Source organism: Panthera onca, chromosome A3 (genome assembly GCF_046562875.1).
Source record: "Panthera onca isolate mPanOnc1 chromosome A3, mPanOnc1 haplotype 2, whole genome shotgun sequence".
In the NCBI taxonomy this organism is placed as follows: Eukaryota; Metazoa; Chordata; class Mammalia; order Carnivora; family Felidae; genus Panthera; species Panthera onca.
The window spans coordinates 40,410,047-40,422,880 of record NC_138341.1 but is presented as its reverse complement, the minus strand read 5'-3'; the positions used below and the strand labels follow the sequence as shown (position 1 = coordinate 40,422,880).

The following is a 12,834-nucleotide window of genomic DNA, read 5'->3' as shown; positions in this document are numbered from 1 at the left end:
TTTGGTCTAATGATAAGTATTTTTCAGTACGTAATGTTTTCCTGAGCTTCTCTGAATGCCGTTTCAATGTAGTTTTGTATCACTGCACAGAAACCAAAATAAATTTCAAATATTAAAGCTATAAAAACATTAAATTTATTAAAATGGCAATCAAATTGATAGAAATAAGGCCTAATACAAGTGAAAGGTCATTAAAAAAAAAAAACTTCATCCTTTGTTCACCTTTCCATCCAGTCCCCCCCGTATGTACCAATAAATGGGAACACCATCCCTGACCTTTGTACACTCGTTACGTAGCTTTCCACATTCTGATCCTGACTGATTTCCAGCCCCACTCCTCCTCGCCAGGCAGCCCATGTTCTAGGTCTAGGAGGCGGCTGGGTTATTTGTCTTACAATCAGTTACCTCTGTGGTTGTCATCTGCTGTAACCTTGGCCTGGGACGTTCTTTCAGTCTGCTTCAACCCCCATGAACTCATCTTTCCAGTCCAGTGTCGTAACTGCTAACATCACCCTTTGCTGTGGATTTTTGGAAGATAAACTTTTGAGGCTCAGGTACTGAGCCATGAGGGTATCTTGGTGCTGACCCAGTGGAGACCCAATGTTACTGTGAAAATAAGGAAGACAAACCTAGGGCCTGGCTGCATGTGAATTGGACATTTCAATATATACTTCGCTAACGTCTTTACCCCCAACTCCCACAACCACATTGAGACTACCCTAGGTGTTTCCCCACCCTCTGAAAGACCCACTGGAACCAACAAAAACGGGCTCTCTGGGGGCCTCTGAACCCACGGAACTACAACCAAAACCATGCCCAGGTTTTGACAAAAACCTCTCTAGGCACCCTTTTCCAACAGCAGTATGGAACTCCTTCGGTGCAGCAAGGAGAATGAAGGAAGAGAAGCCTCAGGACATCTGGCCCAATCTGCTTCAGCTGACCAAGACTATGGAGGGTTCTGTCCACCTGACCAAAAGAATACTCAGTTGGACTCTTCTGGGTTGGGAGGCGATGGGAGCGCAGTGTGCAAAGCACTGCTTGACCAAACAGGCTGCCCAAGTCACTGGGCCACCCCGGGCCTTTTACCAGGGATAGCAGTGTTAGCTCTGAGCAATCACCTGCCCAGCTGGAAGAGGTGCAGCTTGAGAACTGTGATTGAAGAACTGTGACCTGTGTGTCAGACTTCTTCAGAAATCAAAAACAGGTTAGAGTGCCTTCTGTGAGGAAAGAACGAGTACAGGAAGACATTATGGCTAAGTCCAGGGCTGTGCCATAGCACCAGCCAAATTCCTCAGACTCCACTCTGGACTAATTCTTCTGAGCCTGGATCCTTGAGTTGAGATTCTTAAGGTCTAGGTACAAGTTCCGCTTCAGGATGGTGCTGCTGCACAGTAGGGCCCCTTGCAAGGCCCCCACCAACCCACAGGTGAAGACATCCTGGCCTAGGAGACAAGAGCACAGGCCCATGAGCATCTTCCCCAAGCGGGGGGACAGGGAGCAAAGGCTCTCATGTTCATCCCTCCAAGCTAGGCCACCCACGGATGGCTTTACATCAGGACCAGGGTCCATAGCCTGCTGGGGTAGCCCATCCCCATGTGGAAGGCTGCAGGGGACAGTAGGATCTTCAGACAGGACAGAGTACTTTGGGTGACCGGGAGGCCCGGGGTTGTAGGCCCTAGAGAAATGGGGCAGTGTACCTGTCAAGTAGAGGTTGGGAATGGGGCTTTGGGCCCTCATGGAGGTCATCACATGAGGATGTAGGCGGTCCAGGTCATGGCTGGCCCCATAGCAGGCACCCCAGGGAGCAGCCAGATAGAACTGGTAGGTCAGCGGGGACCCTCCAACCACACTCTCCACCTGAGGAGACAAAAGGCAGCAGAGTGGGAGTGGGGCCTTGTGAGATCCTCGTTTCCTCCCTTTTCTGTCCTCCTCAACTGAACTGTATGCCTGCATGGGTTCCCTGCCCTTCCCTGGAGCTTAGTTATTTCAGGGCTTTATTTCCCTCCCCAAAAGAAAGAGCAGAAATGGCACCGAGAGGTTTGTTGTCACTACCACATGGTCTGCCCGCCTACCTTCCCCTCCAGCTGTGGGAACAGCCTCATCACAACCGACAGAGAGGCTTCAACAAAGGAGTTTTTGAGTGTCTCATAGTCGCTGTTCCGCTTTCCCTCTGCCTTCTCCTGCCACTCTTCAAACCACTCATAGCAGGTGGGCACCAGTACGATCATCGTGGACCGGTCTGGGGACACAGCTGGGGTTACTAATGCCAGGCCCCTTCCCTGCTCCGGCCCCCGTGCCGCCCCCGACCGAAAGGCCCACCTGGGAACCGGTCCTCCCAAGTGGGATCCTTGGCTGAGGAGGAGGTAATGAAGAGGATGGGCAAGTGCTCTGCAGCCTTTTCCCTGGGCATCGAGACGTAGTGCTCCATCCTGAGGGCGAGGGCTGTGGCTGCCGATGCCAGGCCTTGGCTCCTCACTGCCACTGCCCCAAGGACAGGCCAGCCCCCGGGACCCCCCACAGGGATGAAGCTGAGGCCCACTCCATAACTGCTGCGGATTCTCCAGCATCAGGGGAGGAGGCAAGAGCCCCGTGGGCTGTGGGCCCCAGCTGACACCCTCCCCCCCCCCACATGCACACACACGCCTTACGCCTTGTCGAAGTCTGTGTCAAAATACACAAAGTAGTTGGTGGACCGCAGCCCCAGGTCCTCCTTGGTGCCTCGTAGGCCGATGAAAACACAGAAGGCGCTCAAGCCAGGCCGCACCATCTCCAGCTGCTGCCTCACACCTGCCAAAGTGGAGGTGAGGGCCGTGTGAACACAGCCGGCAGGGGGAGCCACTCCCTGCCCCAGAAGAACTTGCTTGCTTTATCCACAGCCTCACCCTCGGTGACCAGCCTAGCATCTGGCCATCTTCACAACTCTTTTTTTTTTTTTTTTTAACATTTATTTATTTTTGAGACAGAGAGAGACAGAGCATGAACAGGGGAGGGTCAGAGAGAGGGAGACACAGAATCGGAAGCAGGCTTCAGGCTCTGAGCTGTCAGCACAGAGCCTGACGCGGGGCTCGAACCCGCGGACCGTGAGATCATGACCTGAGCCGAAGTCGGCCGCTCAACTGACTGAGCCACCCAGGCGCCCCCATCTTCACAACTCTTATTTTAACACTAAAATAACAGTGTTGACAGGGGCCTGCTCTTCTCTGTCTTCTGCCTGGTAAGAACACACCCCCGGGCTCCCACTCCTCTGCTCACCCCCCACTTCTGCTCTAAGCCCCTTTGAAGGCCCAGGAGGCCCAGCTTCTCTAAGCTGGCTCAGTGCCTGCAATCTTCCCTATTGGCTTTAAGTTATGAGCAGATTACTGGGCTCCACACTATACAGACCATACATACGAACAGTAGTTTGTTATAAGCCTTGATTTCCATATTACATTGAATACAAGCCATCTAGGGGCACCTGGGTGACTCAGCTGGTTAAGCATCTGACTTCGGCTCAGGTCATGATCTCGCGGTTTGTGAGTTTGAGCCCCGTGTCGGGCACTGTGCTGACAGCTCAGAGCCTGGAGCCTGCTTTGGATTCTGTGTCTCCCTCTCTCTCTGCCCCTCTCCTGCGCGTGCGCTCTCTCTCTCTCTCTCTCTCTCTCCCTCCCTTAAAATAAGCATTAAAAAAAAGAAAATGTAGGGGCGCCTGGCTAGCTCAGTTGAGTGTCTGACTTCGGCTCAGGTCATGATCTCACAGTTCGTGGGTTCAAGCCCCACGTCAGGCTCTGTGCTGACAGCTCAAGCCTGGAGACTGCTTTGGATTCTGTGTCTCCTTCTCTCTGCCCCTCCCCTGCTCACACTCTGTCTCCCTCTGTCTCTGAAAAATAAAATAAATGTTAAAAACAATTTTTAAAAATACCACCCCTCCTGAAATAGGTGTTCAAATAGTAACTATAAAGGAACAACCAGATTCACCATTAAAACAACAACAAAATGAAGATTTCAAAATTAAAAAAGCATTAAAAAACATACAAGCCATCTAATGAGCAAATATACATAATTCCTAATGTGCTAAACAGGCTGAACAAGACTTCAAAATGGTAAGCAACGCAGATGAACAAATGCCAACACTGTTCCTGCCAGCTGGCATTTTAGGTTCAGGTAGGGGAGGAGGGAAGAGCACTGTAGAAGCAGGCAAGAGCCTCTGTGAGAGCCATCTGATGTCCCCTGGAGCTAAGCAGCTGGGCTCCCCCACCTCTCAACAAATGACCTCAGACCAGCCTTCTGGAAATGGCTCCCACAAAGTCTTACCTTTGTTCCCATTCCCAGGACCACCACCTGCCTGAGGGGTAACTGGGCCACTGGCTACTGTGCTTAATTTGTTAAACAAGCACTTGTTGAGGACCTAAAATGTGCTGAATCCTCTGCTAGGCTTTGGGGACACTACAAGGAATCAGATATGATGCCTGTCTCCTGGAAAAGAGGCTTTCCTGAAAGAAGTTGGCTTTCCTAATAGAGGCTACAAAGAGCTGAGTGCTATGTGTAGGGTGACCATAGGATTTATCATCCAAAACAGGCTTTTGAGAGTGAAAGGAGGCGGGATAGCAATTCCAGTAGGACCACAAGTAAGAGAATGACAGACCACTAGGCCATGGGGGTGCAATCAGGACAGAAGGGGAATGTGGGTTTCCACCGCCACAGGGAGGGATGGCGGGCTGCCCTGGGGCCGTAGGAGCACCTTCTCACCCGGGTTCCAGCATCTGGGGCTAATCTCACTGCTGGCTCCCCCTCTCCAGGTGGGATGGGGGTGATCATGGAGAAAACAGGGGGCCCAGGAGTGAAACCATCTAGGTCTCCAGAGGCCCTTAAGAACAGTAACTACCCCACCTAGCCCTTCCTTTTCCTTTTTCTCCCAACTAGAAGGATGGGGTCCAGGAACCACATACCTGGCAGAAAAATAGAACCTTGGGTCCCAAATAAGGCACACAATTATATCCAGGCTTTTTTCTCCATGCCAGCCTCAGCTTCCCTTACTGATACTGTCTGACAAGTCTTCCCCACTCAAACAACTTCCTCTCCAAACCATCTCCAGGAACCTCCTGAAGGCCCAGCAGTGGACTTAAGAAAAGTGCTCCTATTCACAGAGGCTCCCTCTGCCTGACCACCCCACCTCCACACGACTCCAGCCAGCACTGCCTGCCCCAAAGGCCACCAGACATCTGGTTCTCAACTCTGAGAGGTAGATAGACCCATGAGAACCCCCACCCCCAAAGCAGGTGGAAACAAAGGAGTCCCAGCACCTGGGGGTCTCCTGAGTTAAGCACCTTGGCTGCCACTGCCTGAAACGCTCTCAAACGGGGATTCATCTGAGACAACATCCAACTGCTCCTCCTAAGGGGGCAAATGGTTTTTCAGCCAGTTGGGGCTTGTGCCATTAGATTAGATACATAAAAGCAGTAAAAACTGTAACTAGCTAAGGGAGGGCAAGCTAAACTTGTAACTCCTGACAAGGCGCCCTGGGGAGGAGGCAAGCAGGGGAAGGGGCACTGGGACCCATCAGAGCCAGGGTTCAGGGGTCCTGGGAGGCAGGGAGTCAGGAAGTGCCAAACGCAAAGTCTGCCAGCTGCCCTGCCACAGGCCAGTCTGCCACACCCCACGCAGCGTGAGGGAGGACAGGCCTTCTCTGGCAACAGACGCCAGTTGAGGCCCAGCTGAGTGAAGCTCCACATTTCTCAGTCCGGACGGGGCCAAGGACCCAGGCTTTCAAGTCAGAACCACCAGTGTTCTCATCTCAGCTTTGCTGCTTTCACCCGGGTGGCCTTGGGAAGTCACTTCACCCGTATGGGTCTCACTTCTCCTCCGGCCCCATAAACATTAGGATGATGACATCTGTCTCCCAGGTGGCAGTGAGGATCACATGCCACGACAAAGGTAAAGCCTCTCACACAGACTTACCGAGAAAGGGCTCACCCACAGATATGCCTACTGCCCCTCACCCCCCCAAAACCAGGCTTTTATTATGTTTGGACACAGCCTATCAGAAGAGAAGGCTGCATTGAGGGTTATTTCTGTCCGGGCCCCAGATTTCAAGCATAAGCCCAGAGCTCAAGGGACAGAAGAAAGCCAGAAGGGTACTCCCGCAGCTTCAGCCCCAGCAAGTAGCTGGTTCTTGAAAGAGGCAAAAAAAAAAAAAAAAAAAAAAAAAAAAAAAAAAAAAATAGAACCTTGGGTCCCAAATAAAGCACACAACAATTATAGCAAGACTTTCTTCTCCATGCCGGCCTTAGCTTCCTTTACTGATGTCAGACCAGGCTTTCCCACTCAAAGTAAGTGAAGAATTCAGGGGAAAAAGTAGGATTCATACCACAAACCCAAGAAGCGTTCCTTTAGGACGCTACCCACCATCATGAACTATTAGCTCTAAGATCTGGGGAAGCTGAAAACAGGCAACAGACTTGAAAGAGAAGAGGGCAAAGCGGATGAGGTTATAGGGGATAAGGGGTAAACAGGCCAAGGACGGAATGAGAGATAAGGACCAAGGGGTCTGTGGGGGTGATTCAATACAAAGAAATCTGCTTCCCAACCCCTAAACACAGAGGTCTTGCTGGGAACAGATGCTAAAGATGGTGTGCTCTTGCTCACCTGTTCTGCTTAAGGATGGTCACAGGGCAGTCAAGAGGAGCAAGAACACCAGCCTGGCTGGGCAGGCTAGCCCCAGAGGGGGCCCTGCTAGGAGCTTCGCAGAGCAAAGTAGCCCAGTCTTTTACCTGGCAGACAGCGGGCATTCTCTGGCAGTAGGTACTTGTAGGTATTGAAGAGTCCTGCGTTGGAGATCACGATGGGGCAATAGATGTTCACCAGCTCCTGACCCTTCTTCACAGTGACACCTGCAGGCACAAGAGCTTGGCTGAGGTTCTTTGCACTCCAGACTTTACACAGATCTCTCCCAGCCTACACTTTATCTTCTTAGACCTGGGCATCCAGCCCAGCTATGGTCAGGCAGGCAGGCTCCAGGCAAAACTGCAAAGCAAGTGAAACATCCTCAAGCATTCTCCGCCTAACCCCACGGTCGCTTGTGCACTTACCTTCCCTGGCTCTCTCCCCACACCATGTGGGCACCCTTTTCTGTAGCCAAACCTCCACACTAACCGTGACAAAGTTCATGGGCTGAAGCCCTTCCACTGGAATCCCAGGCCCGTCTTCACTGCTGCCAGACTTCTATTTCCAAAATACTCTGAGACCCTCCAATGACACCACAACCTCTGTAAGATAAACTCCAAAGTCTTGTACCAGCCTTCCAAGATCTGGTCCCTTCTGTGTCTCCAGCCTTGTCTCTGGCCACAAGCACTAAACTATTAGGTGGCACCATATCAAACAGCTGATATTCAACCACTTTGACCTATAAAAACAGTAGCATCTTTGGGTTCAACCTACTTCCAGACGCCTAAAAATAGTCAGCTCTTTCATGCATCCGTGCCTTCGCACATTCTGTTCCCCCTGCCTGGAACATCCCAAAAGCTCGGGCTAGCTTCTTCTCACCCTTTATGACCTGCCTCAAGCACCTCTGCGCTCCTTCCTCCATCCTTAGTCTGTACCTCTGTATGACACTTTACATCTCAATGATCTTCCCTATGATTAGAAACTTCTTGAATTACAGATTTTCTTTATAGCCATCTCATCTTTTTATCTCCATCTTTTATCACCTAGCACCTGAAAAATACGAGTAATATTCTGAACTGAATTTAATTGAACTGATAAACCCACCTTGCTTCAAGGACCTCTTCTGGCTGGAAGAGGAACTTGCTTGTGGACATCAGAGAAAAATCTCACACAACCAACCACCTCTCCGGTCTCACCCAGCAACTTCCTAGTCTCTTCTACAAATGTATTCTCAGAGATCGCTGATGACCTTTTCTCCCTTGATTTTTTTGTGCAGTGGGCCATCCACACACCTCCTCCTTGAAAGACTCCTCTGGTGAATTCACTGTCACACCAGCCCTCTTCTTTCAGGTCTCTCTCTGTCTCCTTCCCTGATGTTTCTTTAAGCACCCCCTAATCATGGATGGCCTGTTCTGTTTACCAGAGTCCTTCCCTGCACACGCCCTCTCCTCACAGAATTCATCCACGGTGGAATTCTGATGCTCTGGGCAGGTGGCAGTAAAGACCCAAGCCAGGATAACGAGATTCTAGGCTCCACTCTGCCATTTACAGGTTGAGGACAGAGCATCTCGCTGGCCTCCACAATGCCCTTTCAAGTGCCCAGGTTATTTATTCATCCCACCAATCACTAAACAAACATGTATGGAGCCTCTATTATGTGGTAAGATCTACAGGCATAAAGACACAGCCCCCAGGGCACCCGGATGGCTCAGTCAGTTAAGCATCTGGCTCTTGACTTTGGCTCAGGTCATGATCTCACAGTTTGTGGGTTCGAGCTCCACGTCAGGCTGTGTGCTGGTGGTGCACAGCCTGCTTGGGTTCTCTTCCTCTCCGTCTCTCTCTGCCCCTCCCCTATTGGTGTGCGCTCTCTCTCTCTCTCTCTCTCTCAAAATAAATAAACTTAAAAAAAAAAAAGGCACAGCCCCTACATTCAAGGGGATCTTGGATTACTGGATCCCTATTTTTACCTATGGAATAAATGATCAAATACTGGTCTTTGGGGACCATGCAATCCTTTATCCTTCCTGCGTCCTTTCTAATCGCTTTCCCTGAGCCCCTGCTCTGGGCAATTTTAGCCTTGAACTCCCCGTGAGGAGGTCGGTTTTTCTATACCTTGTGCTTGTTTCTCTCTGCACCCCACTTCTCTCCCACCCCAGCCCAGGAGCCATGAAGCACGATGCGGGGCTCTCACCACAGGCTTTCCCAGTGGAGTCCAGCAACACACTCTGCACAGTAGCGCTGGTCAGGACAGCGCCCCCGGCCCGCTGAATCACAGGGATGGTGTGGAAAGCGATCTCACTGGTACCCCCTCGGGGATAAAAGGCCCCTTCCATGTAGTGGTTCGTCACCAGAGCGTGCATGGAGAAGGCACTGTGCCTGGGGGTCACACCTACAGAAGGAAGGAAGGGGCGATGAGGCAAGAGCAGGCGGCAGCAGCATTTAAAGAGGAAGACAGATTCCTGTCAAAAAGCACGCAAGCCTCCGTCTGCCCACCCCAGGATCCAAATGATCCCCAGGGCTAAGGGCAGCCAGAGGGCCTATCTATTGCCATCCAAACACAGGGTACCTTACAGATCCGGGGGCCAGTGGGAATGTCCTCCCTCAGAGTGACATGCTGCTGAGACGAGGGAGGACACGGTTGGCTGAAAAGGAAAAGCATCCAGGGCATGGCGCAGGGAATGTGTGCCAGGGAGTCCAGCAGGTAGGTGGACAGACTTCTCACCCAAGAGCTCCAGAGGGCCTTGGGTTTATCCTGCTCCACTTCAGTCAGTCAGGCAGGTTCAGGAAGAAAGACTGAGAGCCAAGAGGGCAACACCTCCTCCTCCAGGAGCCGCCCAGGACTCCAGGCCAGTACCCACCGTAAGTGGGGAAGATGTAGCTGAGCACCGCCCGGAGCTCCGGGGAGGCCGGCAGCTGCCGCAGGACCTCATCCAGGCTCTGGGTGGAAGCACGAAGAAAGGCAGAGAAATGGGTGAGCGGCCCCCACTTGCTGAGCAGCTGAGCTATGCGCAATGGGAGGGTCTTCAACAAGATGGCCAGGACGACTCCGTGGGACACCGCCTGAGGAAAAAAATAAGCAGCGAGGAACCACTGTAACACTGTAACGGAATCACCATTCCAATAGCCTGCGCACCAGCCCAGCACCGGGGCCCAGCAACATTTAGCCCTGGCCGAACTTGGATTTTTAAAAATCTGTACTCTGTGAATTTTTCCCATTCCACATTCAGATGAGTCCTTTTCTGCATTTCGGTTTCCTGCCCAAATTCCTTTCGAAAAATCCCATCTGGTCTCAGATGAAGTAAAAACAGGTGTGATCTGACCACACAGAAGCCAGCTTAGTCCAAAAGGAGAACACGGTTCCTGTCCTCCCCCCAACCCCTCCCGCCAGAGGCCAAAGTGAGAGTGGCTGCTGTCAAGTCCAGCCTCCAGAGAAAGGGCCCAGCTGGGCAGAGGCCAACTAGGGTAGGGCTAAGTTCAGGGCAGACTTGACCGGTCCTCCCTTTCTGCCTCGCCCACCGGTCACTGCACTAATGAAGGTCAGCCTTGTCGGGAATAAACGGGGGGTGGGGGTGGGGGGTCCTCAGCACATCCATGTTACCTTAACCAGCTTTATATATTTGTCAATGGCAGCTTCCTCCTGGGGAAACTTCTCCTTGAGGCCCTGAATGTAAGCTTTCTTCCCACTGTACATGGGGAACTCTTTTCGGCCGTTGGGTCCTTCTAGTACCATGATGTCAAACGGAGAAGACAAGGCGACCCATTCCAGCTGCCCCTCAGTGATCTGGTCCAGGATAAGACGGCTACTCTTGCCCTCTTGCATGTGCCCGACATAATGGATTCCTGTTGGGAGACGGAAGAACAAGGTGTCATAGGGATAAGGGAGCCGATCCCTGGAACGGTAGATAAAAGAAGCGAAAGGAAAGAGGTAGTCCTGCATGGCTGAGTCCGTGCCCAGAGAGTGCTACCCACAACTTTCTGTGGGGAGGTGCTGCAGCAGAAACCACCAGATCTCCACCCAGTTCAGCTCCCTGCGATGATGGCTGTCAGACAAAGAAAGTGGTGCCCAGAGAGAAGCTGGGGCCTCCAGAACAACAGAAACGTCCAGTGTCATCCCACAGTGGCTGCTCCAAGCCTCCTAAAGATACAGCCATGTTCCCAACCCCTTCCCACACAAGCCTTACCTGTGTCAAATTCCAGGCCATTCTTTCCAAAAGTATGACAACAGCCTCCTGCCTTGGTATGTTGTTCCAGTACCAGAACTCGCTTGCCAGCTTTGGCTAGAATCGCAGCTGCAGCCAGGCCCCCAAAGCCACTGCCGATCACCACTGCATCCAGCTTCTTTGGCACTCGGCTGACTGAGAAAGCTGCAGCAGAGGGAAGAGTTGGAGGGTGAGCTTCTCAGGCAGGGGCAGCAAAAGAGCAAAGACACGGAAACCAAGGAAGGCTCTGCTAGCTTATACAATGCAAGAAAACTCCAGTGCAGTTTGGCATGGAGCAACCGACTAAAATATCTCAAACATTGCACCTGGGAAATACTCAGGACCAGCCAGGCAGATTAAAGACAGTGATTTGGTTTTACTGGAGCCGATTTAACTAAAACCAGTATGTACCTGGGGATTTTACCTACTTTAAAGAAAGCAAACAAATCACAAACAGAAATAGAAAGCTGACAATAATAATACAGGCTGAGAAACTTAAGTGCAGATAGAGAGCTAGGGAAGAAAGAAACAAGGAAACGGGGGACACAGGAGAGTGCTGTGGGCAGACTGTGGCTCTTGGAATTGTCCATTCACAAGTCGGTTATCTTTGAAAAATACAGGGTCTGTAGGCACCAGTGGAACAGCCTGGTCCTATGATGGTTCTTCAAGATCCTGAAGCAGAGGCTTGAGCAGGACAGAGCTGAGAAATCATTGCACCACCCTTTCATATCAGAGAAGTCTGGAGGCAGAACTAAGGGATCAGCACCTAAGCAAGATAAAAGGACAGCACATGGTGCCACGTGGGCACTTCAACACATGATCTGTTCTTTAAAGATCATTCTTGAAGAACTGAGATTTGGAATTTTTCCAAGCTGCAAGAGAACTTGGGAAACTTTTAACTTTTCAAACATTTTTAGAAAAACGTCTAGGGCGCCTGGGTAGCTCAGTCGGTTAAGTGTCCGACTTCAGCTCAGGTCATGATCTCGCAGTCCCTGAGTTCGAGCCCCGAGTCGGGCTCTGTGCTGACAGCCAAGCGTATGGCCTCCCAATATACATCTATGTACAGATGTAATAGAACCTCTCATGACTGAGGTTCTGTTAAACGGTAATTGGTGTTTCCCTAGCAACAGCTCGCCCCTCAAGGTCCTAGAAACCTTGCTTCCAAAATACCTTAGCGACTTACTCTATCCCTGACCCCCTCCCAACCTGAGGGTATATAATGAGTTAACTGTCACAACCTCAGTGCAGCTCTTCCTGCCCATGGGTCCCGTCCCTGTGCTTTAATAAAATCACCTTTTGGCACCAAGAATTTTTTCTTGGCCCCAGGCTCAGGACCACCCCACCATCACCCCCAAAACTTCATCGCCATGACCTCAGCAAGCGGAGGACAGGACCCCCGCCCGTGGGGCCACTATGGCCTGGGGGCCTGCTTGGGCAAAGTCTGTCACCGGTAGGAGACACGAAAGCGGGGCGCCTCCACTTTCAAGGAAGCCCTCCCAGCACTTTACATATGGGGAAACTGAGGCCCAGGTGGGCAGCGGATCGCCGTGTTGGAATCGGAACGCAAACCTGAGAGGCCGCCCAAGTACAGCCTTGGAGCCCTTTTCGCTGACCTTGCTTGAGAACCTTTTTCCTGGCCTCTTTGTCGGTCACCAGCGGCGCGGAGGGCCGCCTGACGTCCTCGGAGAAGGGGTTCGGGGAGCTGCCTGCGAACGGCCGCAGGTGCCCTTTGCAGAGGACCGCCAACAGCGGCACAACCAGCAGCAGCAGCAGCAGCAGCAGCGAAAGCCACATAGCGCCGGCGGGGCCCAAGGACGGGGTCCGCAGCCACGACCCCCAGCCTGTACTGCTGCGCCTCCGCCGCTCGTATTTATCCTTCCCGGCCAGGAGGCGGAGGCAATATCGACCTTTGATCAGCCAGAACCTTTCCGGCCTGGAGCCAGGAGTCCGGCGCGGACTGGCCCTCCGGGCGGCTCGTACTCCTGCAGCTCCAAGT

General features: G+C 52.0%; 1 protein-coding gene across 1 annotated transcript; it reads right to left on the bottom strand.

The window, feature by feature from the left end:
- Positions 1-112: 112 nt before the first annotated feature.
- RETSAT (retinol saturase) lies at positions 113-12,635 on the bottom strand. The gene is made up of 11 exons (XM_060656216.3): positions 12,452-12,635; positions 10,821-11,003; positions 10,238-10,479; positions 9,498-9,699; positions 8,831-9,028; positions 6,747-6,866; positions 2,649-2,787; positions 2,320-2,429; positions 2,073-2,239; positions 1,698-1,857; positions 113-1,442 (listed from the first exon to the last, which is right to left on the bottom strand). The coding sequence occupies exons 1-11, from the start codon at positions 12,630-12,632 to the stop codon at positions 1,309-1,311; spliced, it is 1,836 nt and encodes a 611-aa protein (XP_060512199.1). The 5' UTR covers positions 12,633-12,635; the 3' UTR covers positions 113-1,308.
- Positions 12,636-12,834: the final 199 nt, after the last annotated feature.